This window comes from Podarcis muralis, chromosome 1 (assembly GCF_964188315.1).
Source record: "Podarcis muralis chromosome 1, rPodMur119.hap1.1, whole genome shotgun sequence".
Taxonomy (NCBI): Eukaryota; Metazoa; Chordata; class Lepidosauria; order Squamata; family Lacertidae; genus Podarcis; species Podarcis muralis.
In genome coordinates, this window is record NC_135655.1 from 14,517,855 (window position 1) to 14,536,593 (window position 18,739).

The 18,739-nt window shown below is 43.6% G+C and overlaps 1 protein-coding gene across 5 annotated transcripts; it reads left to right on the forward strand.

Moving 5' to 3' along the window:
• Window positions 1–245: 245 nt before the first annotated feature.
• On the forward strand, window positions 246–15,330 carry XRCC3 (X-ray repair cross complementing 3). 5 transcript variants are annotated; one of them, XM_028750988.2, is made up of 8 exons: window positions 246–377; window positions 2,448–2,542; window positions 3,596–3,733; window positions 4,125–4,337; window positions 6,447–6,601; window positions 10,632–10,844; window positions 12,428–12,477; window positions 13,945–15,330. In XM_028750988.2, the coding sequence occupies exons 2-8, from the start codon at window positions 2,488–2,490 to the stop codon at window positions 14,186–14,188; spliced, it is 1,068 nt and encodes a 355-aa protein (XP_028606821.2). In that variant the 5' UTR covers window positions 246–377; window positions 2,448–2,487; the 3' UTR covers window positions 14,189–15,330. The 5 variants fall into 5 exon arrangements, with proteins under 5 accessions (XP_028606821.2, XP_077779906.1, XP_077779911.1 ...); XM_077923780.1 differs by lacking the exon at window positions 246–377 and adding an exon at window positions 1,401–1,637; XM_077923785.1 differs by lacking the exon at window positions 246–377 and adding an exon at window positions 1,401–1,633.
• Window positions 15,331–18,739: the final 3,409 nt, after the last annotated feature.

Consider the following 18,739-nt stretch of genomic DNA (forward strand, 5'->3'; position numbering starts at 1 on the left):
AAAAAGCCCTTGTCCTTTCCGCCCCGCCCACCAACCTCGGTCTGTTGTTTTTCCCCACCGCGGGGAGGCGCTGAGGGACGTCCACGCCCGTCGACGGTACTCTTTTGAGCCAATCACCGTCGGCTCGTGAAGGACCGTCGCGCCCGGAATGGGAGGGGGGAGCTCCAGCGCGTGCGCAGTTTGCAAGAGAACGTTTGCAGGAAACCGTACACTCTTCGCCCTTTCTGATTGGCTGTGAGGTCTCTGAAGCGTTCCCGGATTGGCTCGCGCGCAGCGCGGGCTACGATGGCTCGCTAAGGGGTGGTTTGCAGGTTTGCAGTTGCAATGCAAGTCCTGCTCTCTGGCGTTGCGTGAGTGCGGCTGCAGTTGCAGTTGCGGTAGGTTGTTTCCGTGTAACGTGGTTGTTCCTCAGGGACAAGGGGGAAAAGCACACAATTTAAATTAGGGGCCAAGGGATGGAAAGATCACGAGGCTCCAAAAATAACAGATTGGCAAATCAAATTACAGGAATTGGTGGAGACGGCTCAATTGACTAGCAAACTCAGAGGAATCTCAAAGCGAAAATTTGCAGGAAAATGGGATGGTTATAGAAGATATGTTCAAAAATACAATAATAGTTTTGACTCCGTGCTAGCGTTAGAGTGATAAAGGAACTAAAACGAGGTGGACAATTAAGGATTTATTACGTTTTCAGAATGTATTGGAAAATTTGTATAGAAAGGTTTATTGTTTTGTGTATGTTCGATTGTAAGATAAAATATATGCAAAGGGACTTGACTGGAAGTCAAAGTTGAAGAAAAGATTTTGTAAGATAAAAGGGGGGGAAATATTTACTTTCATTATTATCATTGTGGGTGTCTGCACATATGTGTGTTTTTGTATGGAATGTTTGGGAGGAAATAAGATGGTAAATAACAAATGACAGACTAAATATTGATGTATGTAATTTTTATTCCTTAATTATATTTAGTGGTAGTATGGTTGTATTGTTTTTTGTAACATAAAATAATTCAATAAAAATTTAAAAATAAAAATTAGTTGCAGAGGACCTTGGCTTCTGCTTGGGGGCCTTTGGAGTTTTGCTCTCTTGCATGCTTGATCGGCTGCAGCCGCTGCACATGCTGAAGAATCGCAGGAGAAAACCCTCCCTGGCTTCATTAGACATGCAGAGGCTAGAGTAGGCGCCCCTAAACTCGGCCCTCCAGATGTTTTGGGACTACAGTTCCCATCATCCCTGACCACCGATCCTGTTAGCTAGGGATGATGGGAGTTGTAGGCCAAAAAACATCTGGAGGGCCGAGTTTGGGGATGCCTGGGCTGGAGAGTGCTTAGGACTACAAATTTACTTGGAGGTGAGTCGGGTGGCTAATTTGAAACACTGAGAGCATGACGCAAGAAGTATGCAACCCAATCCAAAGTTTATTCCTAGATATGTTTCTGTATATTTATTTTCCTACGCTTCTACCACAGGCAGGACATGAGCACAATAGCACTTTCATGCTAGTGAGCCACAGCACCTGGGATTCAAAGAAACACCTTCTGCTATACTGGAGGAAATATAAGCACCGTGACTAGCAGATCCGATAGCCTTAAACTCCCTGAATTCATCTAATCCTCTTTTGGAGACATCTAAGTAGGTGACCATCAGAACATGTTGTGGTAGCAAATTGCATCCTTTAAATACGTGCTGTGTGAAGAAGTCCTTCCTGGATGAAGGAGCTAAGAATTATTATTATAATATATTATTATTATTATTATTATTAATCCCCCACCCATCTGACTGGGTTGCCCCAGCCACTCTGGGAGGCTTCCAACACATATAAAAACATAATAAAATGTCAAATATTAAAAACTTCCTGATACAGAGCTGCCTTCAGATGTCTTCTAAAGGTTGTGTAGTTCTTTATCTCCTTGACATCTGACGGGAGGGTATTCTGCAGGGAGGGCACTGAGAAGACCCTCAGAGCTGGACTTCAGTGTCCAGGCTGAACAGTGGGGGTGGGGTGGAGATGCTCCTACAGGACTGAGGCCATTTAGGGATTTAAAGGTCAGCACCAACACTTTTAATTAAGCTCGGAAACGTACCGGGAGCCAGTGTAAGTTATGTGGTCCTAGCAGCCGCTCCCAGTCACCAGTCTAGCTGCCGCATTCTGGATTAGTTGTAGTTTCTGAGTCACCTTCAAGTTGGCATACTTGTGTCTCCAGGAGTTCTCTCCAGGCACTGGGCCAGACACTGGCTTGCTTAACTTCATCAAGATATTGACCTCATGTGCCTTCAGAGCATGCCCTGTATACATGTGCATAGAATCCAGCCTTGAAAGGAAAGAGGAAGTGATGGTAAGATCTGGTAGTGATGCTGACAAAGGAGGTTACCATCTTTTTTTCGGGAAGTAACTTTCTTAAGTTTTCTCTTAGTCATATTCTTCTCTTCTCCACGCTTGCCATAGCTGCTGTGTTGCAGGATATTGGCTCAGCATTTGTGACGAAATGGACTGGGAACAGCTTGACATGAACCCCAGAGTGATTGCAGCAATTAAGAAAGGTAATTTGGCTATTTACTCCTATTCTCATGTTTGCACATCACACAATCACCGTACAGGCATAAAGAGGGTTTTTGTTTGTTTTTAAAAAGTCTCTTGCTACATTTGACATAGGGGAAATGTCCTCAGACTAGATAGGTTGCTGTTGCTGCCACCAGGTAATTGCACATGCAGCCCAGACCTGTTAGAAATGTTCCACTCATTTTCCAATAGGATTTGCATCTAGGTAGATGTGTGTAGGATTACAACTTTGCAACCCAAAACTTATTGATCTCAGTGGGATCAGACATATATAGATCTGTATTTGGTTGTCTATAAATCAAACTTCCCCATCCTGGTGCCTTCCAGATGTTGGTGGTGATAAATACAGAAACTTCATCTCAGAACAGTAATTGTCAGTGCAGTCGTATACCGTATTTTTCACTCCATAAGACGCACCAGACCATAAGGTGCACCTAGATTTTGGAGGAGGAAAACAAGAAAAAAATATTCTGAATCCCAGAAGCCAGAACAGCAAGAGGGATCTGGCTTCTGGGATAACCTCTGGCTGTTCTGGCTTCTGGGATAGCCGCACCAAGCCTCTTCAGGGCAGCGGGATGAAGGCTCCCCCTGCCTGAAGAGGCTGCGCACGGCTAAGGCAGAAGCCAGGACAGCAAGCGGGATCGCTGCGCAGGAGAGGCGCTGCACAGAGAGGGAGAGCTGCGCAGCACCCCTTCAGCAAAGCTTCGCAAGACAGGCGCGTCGCTGAAGGGGCGCTGCGCAGTTCTCCCTCTCTGTGCATCGCCATTTGCTCCATAAGACGCACTCACATTTCCCTTTACTTTTTAGGAGGAAAAAATTGCGTCTTATGGAGCGAAAATACGGTAAATTTCTGTTCAGAAGTAAGGCTGAGGATTTCAACAAGTTTTTACTCCCAGGTTAGTATGTGTAGGATTGTAGCCTAAGGGCCTAAAATACAACACATGCCCAAGAGCTGTACTCCGCTGCTACTACTACATTTCATATTTTTTAAAAAAATCTAAGCAGGTTATGTTCAATCACTTTTCTCATTTCAGCAAAAATCAAATCTATCCAAGAGATTATGAACCTTTCAGGAGCAGATTTGCAAAGGCTGACAAATCTGTCCAGTACGGATGTACAGTACCTGCTAAGGGCCATTTCTGGTGCATTAAGGAAAAACTCTGTACTTACAGGTAAAAAGTTCTACTTTTTCATGATGTTTCTTTAAATGCACATTTAAAGAAATATCATGAGTTTGCAGCGTGGATATGAATGTATGGCTTTATCCAGTTATGCCCTTCTCCGATTGGGAGTTCTGAAAATGGAAGATTCTCTGATCTAGCAGATGTGAAGGGATCAACGTAAATTGTGATAACATTTGGACCTGTTCAGGGAAGTTTTTAATGTTTGATGTCATATTGTGTTTTAATTTGTTGGAAGCTGTCCAGAGTGACTGGAAAAACCCAGCCAGGTGGGCAGGGTATGTGTGTGTATTTATATAAATTTTTTATTATGTTTGATATGGCTGCACAGGGATTGAGGATGGAAATACCAGCTTTTTTCTTTCCTGAATCCTCCTTTTAGCTCTTCAGCTATTCCAGGACAGAAACCACAACACTTCCCAACACCAGAAGCTAAGCCTAGGCTGCCCGATTCTGGACAGCTTGCTACAAGGCGGCATTCCCCTTGCAGGAATCACCGAAATTGCTGGCGAAAGTTCTGCTGGCAAGACCCAGATTGGATTGCAACTGAGCCTTTCTGTGCAATATCCGTACAAATACGGTGGACTGGAATCTGGTAAGAAACATACATTTCTTCTGCACATGTGCTTGGCGTGTCTAGTACCTGTAGGAGAGGTACTGCATGCTTGAAAAACCTGTGCCCAAATAAATCAAATTCTTCAACTGGCACATCTTAAGTTCTCTGATTTGTGATAATCGTGCACTACTTTTATTCTGCATAGTGTTTATTCTGGCTTTGCTTATCCTTTGGAAGAGCAAGATACTCTGCATTGGGCTTCAACTACATGCTTTGTTATGGAGAGGGGCTTGAGGCTCCACTGAGCATTGCCAGCGCACTTTGCAACATGACTTTTCCATTCTTGTTCAGATATACCATATTTTTCTGTGTACAAGACTAGGCTTTTTTTTATGTTGGGATATGAGTACAACGCAGCTGCAAACCAGTAGCTTGATGTTGACATCACATGATATGACTAGTCCTGGGAAAGAATGTACCAGGCAGTTCTTATCAGGACGGTTCACAGGGATTTGTTCTGTGTGTAATATGAGACCTTCCGTTTGCGCATGTGAAGGAAGTCTTACTGAGTTGTTTGGTGGAGACTGAGCTGAACGGACATGTTTTTGTACAGATGTAAAGACAGAAATAGGGACGCGGGTGGCGCTGTGGGTAAAACCTCAGTGTCTAGGGCTTGCCGATCGCATGGTCGGCGGTTCGAATCCCCACGGCGGGGTGAGCTCCCGTCTTTCGGTCCCAGCTCCTGCCCACCTAGCAGTTCGAAAGCACGCTTAAGTGCAAGTAGATAAATAGGTACCGCTTTATAGCGGGAAGGTAAACGGCGTTTCCGTGAGCTGAGCTGGTGCTGGCTCGCCAGAGCAGCTTCGTCATGCTGGCCACGTGACCCGGAAGTGTCTCCGGACAGCGCTGGCCCCCGGCCTCTTAAGTGAGATGGGTGCACAACCCTAGAGTCGGACACAACTGGCCCGTACGGGCAGGGGTACCTTTAACTTTACCTAAAGACAGAAATAAATCGTAGATGATGTAGACTTTCTGACTTTCTTCTTTCTCCTGCTGGTATGCAAGGAGCAAAGGGGGTATGCATCTTCCACGCTGGGAGATGTCGCCTATCAAGATCTTCCCGGACTTGCGGGGATGCCAGCCAGGGTAGATCACCGGTAAACAAGCCCCGGGAACCTGGGGGGGGGGGCAGCCTCTCCCGAGGGGGCTAGTTTTCCAACATTTTTTACCAAAAAATTAGGTTTAAAATTGGGGCTCGTCTTATACACGGGTAGTGCTGAAGGGTGTTTTCTTAATTTGGAGTCCCCCCAAATAGGGGGCATCTTATACAGTGGTACCTCGGGTTACAGACGCTTCAGGTTACAGACTCCACTAACCCAGAAATAGTACCTTGAGTTAAGAACTTTGCTTCAGGATGAGAACAGAAATCGCGTGGTGGCAGCGGGAGGCGCCATTAGCTAAAGTGGTACCTCAGGTTAAGAACAGTTTCAGATTAAGAACGGACCTCCAGAACGAATTAAGTTCTTAACCCGAGGTACCACTGTACATAAAAAGGTAAAGGACCCCTGACAGTTAAGTCCAGTTGCGAACGACTCTGGGGTTGCGGCGCTCATCTCGCTTTACTGGCTGAGGGAGCCAACATTTGTCCGCAGACAGTTTTTCCAGGTCATGTGGCCTGTATGACTAAGCCACTTCTGGCGAAACCAGAGCAGCGCATGGAAACGCCGTTTACCTTCCCACCGGAGCAGTACCTATTTATCTACTTGCACTTTGAGGTGCTGGGACCAAGCAACGGGAGCTCACCCCGTCGCGGGGATTCGAACCGTCAACCTTCTGATCGGCAAACCCAAGGCTCAGTGGTTTAGACTACAGCGCCACCCACATCCCTTGTCTTATACATGGGGGCATCTTATACATGGAAAAATACAGCATTTTGTACCACTTGCTGTGCCCACAAAATGCAAATCAACCAGCCTAACATTGAAACTTCTGACAGGTTGACATACCACTGCTTTTACAACAAAAGTGCTGATTGTGTTTCCTCTGTGTGATTTATCCAATGAAAACCAACAGCCTTGGTATATTCTTCCACCCTGCTGCCATGATAGAAAGCCTGTCATTCCAGGAGTTCCCTTCTGTATTTTGCAGGTGCTGTTTACATTTGTACAGAAGACGTTTTCCCAAATAAGCGCTTGCAGCAACTGATTGAGCAGCAGCCCAAAGCGAGGGGTGACATTTCGCCCGATGTGGTGCAGAAAATAAAATTTGGAAGTGGTATTTTTGTTGAGCATGCCGCAGATCTGGTGAGTAGCAGAACAGGTTTCTGGCTGGTGGGTTACATGGATCTAGGGTAGTTGAACCGAAATCTCATTGAAACCAATGGGATAAGTTAGTTATGACACCTAAAGGACCCATCTCTGCTTTGTGCAAAACACATAGAGCAGTACCATTTGAAATCCCACAGCTGGTACCCAGTACTTCAGCACTTCAGTTGGGGTGATAATTCATGGGAAAGCCTGCAAAAATGTGAAGTCCTTGCTGGATGCAGAAATTAGTTTTTTGGGAACCTGAACTTTCATGGTTTATTGTTTTTCTTTCAAAAATAAAAGTTTCTAGACATTAGGGCTGTGAAAATGTACTTGAAAGTGTGTAGGTATTTCTGCTGAAATCTTGGAAGCTATGAAGTGATTGACTAAAGTTTTTGCTGCCCTACATATCTCCTTGTCTCTCGTTAGCACATTCAGAATATTATTTTAAAAAATTAAAATTGCACACAAACATGCATAATTTATCAAAGTAGCAGAATTTCACTAGTATTTTTAAAAAAAATGCAGAATCTGCACTGTTTTGAATTTTATTTTATTTTAAAGTTATGGACGTTATATTCTACGAGGGTAGATAAAAATCAATGATTTCTTTTTTTAAAAAAAATGGATTTATTAAAATTTAAATCAGATTTTTTTCAATTTAAATTGGATTTTTAAAATAAAATGCTTTTGGAGGAAAAATCTTTCTAAAGATAGTTTTCTATTTAGTCCAAAGGCTATTCAACTGGAAATAATAAAACTAATTATTTTAGTTTTTCATGTGTGCTAAAACTCAGTCTAAGCCCCCCCTCCAAAACCATTGTCCGCAAGGGACAATGACAACAAAGATATCGTATATATCGTTTAACCACATCAGTTAACAAACATGGATACATATGCTATAATGTTATTGTTTTAGTTAAATAATTTGTTTAAATTGTTATTAATGATTATTTTCCCCCTTCCAATAAAAGTACAGCAGAAAAGTTGTCCAAATATAAACAGTTAACTTATTAAACCTCACAAAAATTTCATAATTATCTATGTATTTCTAATAGTATATAGCCAAATCAGTAATTTTTGATATAACTGTAAAAACTACTCTGAAAATTTATTATTCCAAAAATGAAACCTTCACCTGGTTGTTAAATATTAATATTATACCAGCAAGAATGAGTCTTTCTGTAATTTTTTTTTTAAAAAAACCAAGTCTTCCTGACTAGTGATTTAAATCAAGTCTTCCTCGATGTCTTGGACTCGATGGCCCTTGTGGTCTCTTCCAACTCTATGATTCTATGATTCCTGACTATCGATTTAAATCGATTTGATTTAAATCAAATCCACCCTGGATTCTACAGTCTCCCCAGTCCTACTTAGATTAAAACTTATTAGTCTCTCTTCCTCTGACATCAGACCAATGAAGCCAAAAGCAGCCTGCTTAAGCATCCTCTGATATCAGACTAGATTGTCTATTCAGAGCTGGACAGTCTTGGCTGCTCCTGGGCGGTGATTATGCACCTCTGCAGATCTGCTTGCCAGGGTCAAGGGTGCAGGGAAGCACCTTCCAACTGTGGACAGAACCACAGAGACTTGGGGCAAAAAGGGGAATTGAGAAAGAGGGAGCAATCAGTTGCATCAAAGGTGGCAGCGAGAGCAAGGGAGGTGCAAAATGAATTGTACAGTACGCCTAAAGCCCTGCACTACAATAAACGCCTAGAGTTTGTTTCCTGTTGTAGCTGTTTTGTTGCATTGTGAAGAGACGTCAGCCTTGTATAATCAATCACTTGGCAGAAAACCAACATTCCCTCCAGCATGTTCATCATTCCCTCTTTGTAAGCACGACAAGGGGATCAATTTGGTTTTCTAGTAGGGCACAGTGTTATCTTTTTGCCTAACCATGTTTGCTTGTTTTTCTTCTTTTTACAAAGTGCCACGATGTATTCTTATCTGCCACATTTTCCCGTATAAAAATCTGCCATGTGTGGGTTTTTATTTTTAAAACATGTTCATGCTTACGAGGCGTGAAATGCAGCAAGGGTAAACATTTTTGCTAAATGCTGCCCTGCGGCTGTGGAATAGCTCGGGCTATAAAATTAATGCTTTTTGAATTAGTTTAAAAACAAAACAAAACCTTGCTTCTGTTTTAGAATTCATTGCAGTGGGATACAAGTTCAGCTTCTGTTTACTTTCAGTGGGGCTTAGCCATGACTGATCTTGGCATCCCAAGTTTTTTAAAATCTTCAACTTAAATCCCTTTCAGTTCTATGAAATCATTGTTGACAGCCAGGAATGGGGAACCAATAGTGCTTCTAGTTGAGGTCCCTGCCCTGTGGAACTTCTGGTGCCATCTATAGACTTAAAAAATACAGTGGTACCTTGCAAGACGAATGCCTCGCAAGACAAAAAACCCGCTAGACGAAAGGGTTTTTTGTTTTTTGAGCTGTTTCGCAAGACGATTTTCTCTATGGGCTTGCTTCGCAAGACGGAAACGTCTTGCAAATTTGTTTCCTTTTTCTTAACACCGTTAATACAGTTGCGACTTGACTTCGAGGAGCAACTCATAGAACGCGGTGTGGTAGCCTTTTTTGAGGTTTTTAAAGACTTTGGTGATTTTTGAAGCTTTTCCAAAACTTTCCCGACACCGTGCTTCGCAAGATGAAAAAAATCGCAAGACGACAAAACTCGCGGAACGAATTAATTTCGTCTTGCGAGGCACCACTGTAAAATAAAAATCCAGCAGACATTTAAATCAAATCTGGTTTTTATAATTTAACTGGCTTTTATTTTCATTGTATTGTGGGTGGGGGTTTTATTGTACTGCTTAAGAGACAGTAGCAACTAAGCAGAATATAAATGGTCAGAATGAAATAAAGAAATTAATAACAGTATTAAAAATGCTATAAATCAGGTGTGGGGAGCCTCTGACCCCTCTCATCAGCCCCAGTGGCCAATGATGATGTGCATTTTAATGAAGGCCAAAGGTTTCCTGGCACCTACTTCAAATATATAGTGTGTGATCACAACAAAACAGGAAGCAGTCCATTTGTGGAGCTCTCATGATTTTAAATTGACTTTGGGGTGGGTCTGTTGCACTTTGCACCCAAAGGTTCTCGGCTCAGTCCCTGGAATTGGACCTTTGCTTGAGACGGTGCAGAAACGCTGCCAGTCTTAAGATTCAAGAGGAGACAGATTCAAGAGGAGACAGATTTGTTGGCAGTTCTGCATTCCCACTGGCAGAATGGGCAGGATGCAAATATGAGGAAATAAATACGGTGTTTCAGTGGGGCTTACTCCAAAGTTAACGTGCACAGGTTTGCAGCATTACAGTTGCAAATTGCTGATTAGTGAGTTGCTATGTTAGCGTCTCAAGCAAATGCAGCCATCGAAATGCTAATAGTAGTAGTAGTAGTAGTAATAATAATAATTTATAATTTATACCCTGCCCATCTGGCTGGGTTTCCCCAGCCACTTGGGGTGGCTTCCAATAAAAAGATTAAAAATACATTAAAACATCAATCATTAAAAACTTCCCTAAACAGGGCTGCCTTCAGATGTCTTCCAAACGTCAGATATTTATTCCTTTGACATCTGGTAGGAGGGCGTTCCACAGGGCCGGCGCCACTACCGAGAAGGCCCTCTGCCTGGTTCCCTGTAACTTAGCTTCTCACAGTGAGGGAACCGCCAGAAGGCCCTTGGCGCTGGACCTCAATGTCCGGGCTGAATGATGGGGGTGGAGACGCTCCTTCAGGTATACTGGGCCGAGGCCATTTAGGGCTTTTAAGATCAGCACCAACACTTTAAATTGTCCTCGGAAACGTGCTGGGAGCCGATGTAGGTCTTTCAAGACCAGTGTTATGCAGTCTCAGTGGCCACTCCCAGTTACTAGTCTATCTTAGGCTCAAGATGCTTCCAGCTATTAGCTGAAGTATAGCAGAACAGACCCAGTGAGGTTGCAGAGGAACCCCCCTGCAACAGTGCAGGCCTTGACCTCCTCAGTCTGATTTCTGAAGCTTCCTTATCATTGCAGGAGACTTTCCACGAGTGTATTACTAAGAGGATTAACTTGCTGGTCTCAAGGGGCATGGTTCGCCTGGTCGTGATCGATTCCATCGCTGCCTTATTCAGATGCGAGTTCGCCGCCAAGGATTCCGTCCTGAAAGCCAAATATTTGCAGATATTTGGAGCCAAACTTCACAAGCTAAGCAGCAAGTTCCGAGTCCCAGTGGTATGCATTAATCAGGTAAAGCTTAGAATTTATTTGATTTCACCATTGTGGGCATGGATTTCAATGGATCTAAATGTGCCCAATTGGATTTTGGCTTATCTGGCAGTTCTGGGAAATGTAAGCAGAACTGATGCACTGAAGGGACAGTGAACCAGAATATTACATCAGATAAGAACATATCGGCACAAGCGAGATAGGGGTGGAACATGATGGCATGTATGTGTGAATGCAAAAAGCCCTTGGGCTTATCTATTGCATTCTCAAAAGTCTATTTCTTTTTTAGCTGGTCTTTTGGGAAATAGTGAGAGGTGGCAGTTTTTTCTTCTTCTCCATCAGCTGCTCAGCATGGAATATTGTGTGCATGTTATCTGAACTCACTTCCAGATGCGATTGCAGTTTTACGTCCACATACCTGGTTTTGAAATGGAATTGATCTTCCTTATCTGGAAGCAAGCAGTGGCGTAGCGTGGGGGGTGCAAGGGAGGCCGGCCGCACCGGGCGCAACATCTGGGGGTTAGGGTTAGGGGGCGCAAATACACGGGTTAGGGGGCGCAAATTACTCACGCTACGCCACTGGAAGCAAGTCCTGCTGATCTTCACATTCCAATTCAAAAGTGTATTAAGTAGCCCCATCTAAACATGCATCATGGTACAGTGGTACCTCGCAAGACGAATGCCTCACAAGACAAAAAACTCGCTAGACGAAAGGGTTTTTTGTTTTTTGAGCTGCTTCCCTATGGGCTTGCTTCGCAAGATGGAAACGTCTTGCAAGTTTGTTTCCTTTTTCTTAACACCGTTAATACAGTTGCGACTTGACTTCGAGGAGCAACTCATAGAACGTGGTGTGGAAGCCTTTTTTGAGGTTTTTAAAGACTTTGGGGATTTTTGAAGCTTTTCCAAGACTTTCCCGACACCGTGCTTCGCAAGACGAAAAAAATCGCAAGACGACAAAACTCGCGGAACGAATTTATTTCGTCCTGCGAGGCACCACTGTACATTGATTCCAATGGAAGTTGCCTCCAAATAAAAAAATTGCCCTTATGTTTCAGCTTTTTATCCAGATACTTCAAACTGGTATTGGGGATCAGAAACATTCGATCACAAAGGAGTTTCTCTCTCTTTCTCCACCTTCTTGTGCAGACTAACTGAAGCTGCAGTCTCTCAGTATAAATGCAAGGGCTGAGTAGCTCAGTTGGTAAAGCATGAAATGCTTATTCTCGGGGTCCTGGGTTCTAGACTCACATTGGGCAAAAGATTCCTGCACTGCAGAGGGTTGGACTAGATGACCCTCATGGCCCCTTTCAACGCTACAGTTCTGTAATTTGTAGTTCTAGTCCATCACTGCTTGCATTTAAACATTATTTACCTGGTAGCCATGGGCAACAAGGAATTGAATGCAGATAATAAAATGTTGATGTGGGCTTCTAGAGTCTTGTTGCCTTGCCTGCCACCACCACTCTTTCCCTTCTTTCTGGGGGAGGGGGGGAGGGAGAGAATTGTACAGCCTGTCCATAATCCTTTATTGCAAGGGGAGCATTTTCCTGCCTATTCCCCTCTTGGAAATCTTTTGCTTGCTCTCTCTTTTCCCCGCATTCTAGGTAACTGACACAATGGATGAGAAAGGAGGTGCTGCTCAGAGTAGTCCTGGGTGAGTACAACACAACATGCATGCATGCAAACACACCCACCCACTCAGCAAACACATTTGAAGAACATACAAAGGGTAGTTCATCACTCTCCTAGCAGCAATGGATTTGACGCACAAGTGGCAATATTGCACCAAGAGGCTCTGATTCTCCACACCCCCCTTTGGTGCATACTGAACGCATGGGGTGGGATGGGGGTGGTCATCCAATTTGACATATTTTGTGCCCATGTAATGTCTAAATATGGTCTGAAGCTCAACATCAAAAAAACGAAGATCATGGCCACTGGTCCCATCACCTCCTGGCAAATAGAAGGGGAAGAAATGGAGGCAGTGAGAGATTTTACTTACTTGGGCGCCATGATCACTGCAGATGGTGACAGCAGCCACGAAATTAAAAGACGCCTGCTTCTTGGGAGAAGGGCAATGACAGGCCTAGACAGCATCTTGAGAAGTAGAGATGTCACCTTGCCAACAAAGGTCCGTATAGTTAAAGCCATGGTCTTCCCAGTAGTGATGTATGGAAGTGAGAGCTGGACCATAAAGAAGGCTGATCGCCGAAGAATTGATGCTTTTGAATTATGGTGCTGGAGAAGACTCTTGAGAGTCCCATGGACGGCAAGAAGATCAAATGCATCCATTCTTAAGGAAATCAGACCTGAGTGCTCACTGGAAGGACAGATCGTGAAGCTGAGGCTCCAGTACTTTGGCCACCTCATGAGAAGAGAAGACTCCCTGGAGAAGACACTGATGCTGGGAAAGATGGAGGGCACAAGGAGAAGGGGGCGACAGAGGACGAGATGGTTGGATAGCGTTTTTGAGGTTACCAGCATGAGTTTGACCAAACTGCGGGAGGTAGTGGAGGACAGAGGTGCCTGGCGTGCTCTGGTCCATGGGGTCACGAAGAGTCGGACACGACTAAACGACTAAACAACAACAACAAATGTCTGGTGCTCAGTGCTCTGGTGCACCCAAAAAAACCACTCAACACTTAACTGACATTAAGGCAGTGATAGAGAAACTGTGACCCTCCAGCAGCTCCCAGCAGCCCTAGCTAGGGCTGGAGTGGCCAGTGGTTAGGGGCAAAGGGAGCTCAAACACCACCAAAAGGGCCAGAGGTTCCCTGTCACTGATTTAAGCCATCTGTTCCACAAGGCCAAGGCCCTAGCATAGCCCTATAATTCCTGCATTGCAGGGGGTTGGACTTACATGACCCTTGGGGTCCCTTCCAACTCTGCTATTCTATGATATGCCTCTGGGTCAACTCAAACTCTTAACTTGGGGAGGAGAGCCTGGTACCCTCCAGATGCTGTTGAACTCCCATCAGCCCCACCCAGCATGGTCTTAGTAAGGGGTGATGAAATCAGTTGTCCAGCAATCTCTGGAGGATCCCCGACTTAACTGGCAAGTCTGCCCGTCTTAAACTTAGCAGGAAGTTTTGTTAAGACACAGGCTTTATTGTGTTTTCAGATGCGCCACCAAGAGAGTAGTTCCGGCACTTGGAATAACTTGGTCCAATCAGCTGTTGATGCGGCTGATGGCAAGCCGGAGGACAGACCAACCGCTGGCTGCCAGTGATACGCCACACCAGGGCAGAAGTGCGCTGCGGACGTTAAGGGTGGTTTTTGCTCCTCACCTGCCCCCGTCTTTTTGCTACTACGCAGTCAACTTGGAAGGTGTAAAAGGAATAAAGGAGACGCCACCGAATTTATGAAGAAAACTGTGAAGCTTCTTGTGTGCTGCAGATTTATTCATGCTACAGTACAATGGAATTTAGCTGCTGTAGTAAAATCGGCAGCGAACCATGGTTGCATCCAGACTGCATCCTTGGTTAAGCTGGGAAATGTAAACAAAACTAATTTTGGGAGGGAGTAATTTTTACTTTTAAAAGGGAGTCAATTTTTGGACAAGACCAGCCCAGTTTTAAAGCAATTGCAGAGTCAAGCATCTAACAAATAGCCTAAGTATTATCTGAATCCTCTGGAGGGTTAACTTGTTAAAATTTGTCGAGGCAAACACTGAGTAAGTATCTTATATTTATTGGTCCTAGGGTAAGAATATCCTTTCTCTAGAACCTGTGTGTGTGAATATTTACAGTTGGTTTCATCTGTTAAGGCTGAACATAAGAGTTTGTATAAGACCAAGACACTACTTTAATCCAGTTTATCTTTGGAGCCCCTTTGGACGTTTCCTTGTATATTCCGAAGAACTATGAGTTTATTCTACAAAGCTTTGTCTTTTATGCCCTTTTTTTTAAAGAACAGGTTATTTAAAATTTGCTTTTAAAAGATAAACAGAAATATTAACTGCTTTTGTAACACGCTTAACATAAAAAGCCACGTTTGCAGAAGTCTTTTTCTTTCAATATTTTATTTTTACACTTTGAAAATGTCAAGGACGCTTTACATGTTAAACAGTTTCACAACGGACCACAGCTCTGTAACAGGTTTGAAAGAAAAAGATCAGGAATCATTTCGTGGAAATAAGCTATACATAAGAAGCAATATCTTTTGTTCTACGTTCTAAGGCTGCTTTCTATGGAGACGTGTATTTAGAGAACTAAACCGCCAAGTTGAAAGCACAGTAATTCTAGTTAAACATCCAGAATATTTTAGCATTAAGAGTTAATGGCTTAACTACTGACCTCTCATCTTCTACCGTGCAAGAATGGGATTCAGAATTTCAAATTTAAGCAGGACCTAGCCAAATCAGGTTTAGGTAGATCAACGTGCAAAACCCTTTGCTCATTCTTCAATGATTTAAATTTATCTTGCAACAATTTTTTAAAAGTATATTTCTAATTTAAAGCTGAAGTGCAAGTCTTAACTTATCCAGTTGAAAACTTCCTTTTTTTTTTTAACAAAACAAAACATTGCTCCCTTGTCAACTCTTCACTGACCTTAATTGCCTCAGTGCTTTAAAGTGACATTCAGCTATGCCTGTTTGTTTAGATTAGGCATCCAAAAGGTAAGTGATCCAAATACACCGCATTATTCAAACTGAGAAGATGGAATTTCATATTACAGTACAAGAAACACAGGTCTGCCATCAGAAACAACAACTTAAATGTCACGTCCTCTATCCTAATCTACAGCACCATTTAACCTGGAATGTCCTGACATTACACTATCCTCCCATTAGCCGCTGCTCTTGTCATCAAGTGTGGGAGAGCAAACCAAGCATATCATCTATATGTAAGGATTTTGGAAAAGCTGTTGGGGTGGGGGAGCTGTGCTCTTTGCTGTTTCTGGCAGCGGCCCTTTTGCTCCTTGTAATGTACAGACTGAGAACAAATGTGTCCTTGGTTTAGTATTTCCTGGGTCTCCCCGTCTCGAAATAAAGTCCAGTATTTGAAATCAAGAGCAGTATTTATGGGCTTTTCTGAAGTATGCATGAGGCCAAATTCCGTTATGCTAGCTTGGTTTATGAGAAGCGCACACTGCATATGACTTGAGCACAACAACATAGCAACATTCAGGAATATATGTGCCCTAGTAAACAAATCTGTACATTTCAACTTAACATTGTAAACCGTTTCAGTACAGCACTGCACTTTCCGTTTTCGGCTCTTATGTACAAAATAACCGTATTTCATATACCAAAGTCAGTGGAATCCTGTTAGTTTTAACTCCAAACAGCCCTCAGTTTTCCCAGCTTGATTATTTGCATCCAGCTCATTGCCCTCCATTATCCCTTAGTGCGTTCCGATTTGTCCCTTGCCAAGCTACATTTTGCTGACATTGGCAGAAATAGCCCTATTGGCTTGTATTGTTTGTATACCTGACTGGGGCTTGCATTGAAATAGCACTTGGGTCTTCTTCAGATTTAACCTTTGCTTCCATAGAATTGCGCTTGTAAAACTACACTTACGGGAAACCTTGTCCGATTAGTAATACACATGAATTTTCTGGAGCAAGAGTTGATTTTTGCTGGCTCCTGCTTAAGGTACAGTCGCACAACCATACATAGTGGTGATCAAATAGCTTGTGTGTGTGTGTGAGAGAGAGAGAGAGAGAGAAAGAGAGAGAGATAGGGACTTATTCCCTAAGACATAGGCAAGCATGCTATCTAGAAGTTACCCCACTTAGAATTCCCTTTCAGGGAGTTTTGCACAAGAGTAGGTCCTGTGATATTGATAGGGCATCTTGGAGTATAAGGGCAGGAAGCAAATAATATAAAGAAATGACCATATTTAATATTGTGAGTTGAACACCAACTTACATTATTGTGTAGATGCTAGGTGCTTTCACAACAGGTCGCTTGTGATAACCACCTGTTTGGTTCTAATTCTAAATTGCCAAACATGGATTTTCATGGCCTTCACTTGCAAGAAATTGCAATTATGTGTACGCAAGGTATTATTCAGCGAAGTAATCTTTAACATTGTAGCAAAGATGCTTACTGAGAAGAGGGCAGACAAAGTAGTGTTGCAACTTGACTTGCAATTCATGCTATATTGACTGCAGTGCTTGTTATAATTGCTTGGGGGGAAACATAAAGCTTCATAGTATTGTGTGCACTGGAAATGACAATTCAACAGGATTTCTAGGGGGCGTGATTTAACCCAATTGGCATAAGTAATAGCTATCAAAGGAAGCAGTCCTCTGGCGAGAGAAAAACATTCATGTCGTGGTACAATAAGTTGTCACTCAAACTGCTTCTGCAGCGGAAAGAGAGCTCTGATCTCTAGCGGGAGGTATTTGCATATGTGCTAAGGATCACAGTTCCCATCAAGCATGCACTGAAGTTGCACAACTTCAAATGGAACTTAGTCCTGCACCCAACACAAGAGCTCAGTACAGGGAATGGAGCATTTAATAGGGGGCTTGTGTGTGTTTTAACTGACAAGTTGTGCAAGTGAAAAGGCTGAACTGAAGCCTGTCTCTTCACACACCATCGATTAAAGGGATGCACAATCTATCCATGGTGTGGCCAAAACTGTGATCTTAAGACTCCACGGAGGGCTGCTTTACACAGCAGCATGAACCTGCCACAGGCTTTGGAAATGGCATAAGCTACAGAGCAAGGGACGTGAGTGGTGCTGTGGGTTAAACCACAGAGCCTAGGACTTGCCGATCAGAAGGTCGGCGGTTCGAATCCCCGCGACGGGGTGAGCTCCCGTTGCTCGGTCCCTGCTCCTGCCAACCTAGCCGTTCAAAAGCACCTCAAAATGCAAGTAGATAAATAGGTACCGCTCTGGCGGGAAGGTAAACGGCGTTTCCGTGGGCTGCTTTGGTTCGCCAGAAGCGGCTTAGTCATGCTGGCCACATGACCCGGAAGCTGTATGCCAGCTCCCTCAGCCAATAAAGCGAGATGAGCGCCGCAACCCCAGAGTCAGTCACGACTGGACCTAATGGCCAGGGGTCCCTTTACCAAGTGACTGAGTAAATCGCCCAATGACTCCTCTCCAATCTCTGACAATCTGCAGATGCATTCACAAGGCTGGCTAGCCCTGTTGCACAGCACAACTCCTGCAGATCCTAAAAGGCAGTTTTGGTTACGCTGGAATATTAGCCATTAGCATAGTCTTAAAGGGGAACTTCTACAGAATGCTGTCATCGCTAAATTTGTGCGCACCTTTGCTTTCCCTGCTGTGCTTAGGCCTGTCTATAGGATCATTGCAGAAGACAGTGTTTCTCTCCACCTCTAGCCAACCACACATTATGTTTAATTCACCTCGAGTTTTACTTCTTAAAGCGCATGGCAAGTGTGTCATCAACTGTAATCGGATACCGACTGAAAAGTTAAAATGTGAATGGTTCCATCTGAAAACAAAAGCACCTCTGGAGTTGTGGGACAAATGTCATTCTCAACTATGTTAACAAGCACAAACAAACCTCCCTGTGTATTTCTGCAACTTACCCTTTGCAAAAAAAGCCCCAAACAAATGGAGAGGATTGAGGAGATAAGCAGGAATGAAGGAAGGGTCTCCCCCCCGCCAATTCCTCTGTAATGCATACACCAGCTTGTAAATATACAACAGACTGGCCATCATTAGCCTACAACAATTTCAATCTGAGGAATTATACAGATCTACAGTTTTAGTTTAATGTTACAACAGCATATTTTCTTCAGAGTCTAAAACTCTGTGGAGGGTTCCACATGTGTGAAATTTCTGCCTTGGTACCAAAAGGCCTAAACGTCTCGACTGCTATAGGAAAGCACAGGAACATTAGAAGCACCTGTGGCCTTCAGAGGCAGGAATGCCAAATGGCGACATCTTCAAGGAACAACGGGGGACAATTAATAGCCCAAGCATACTACG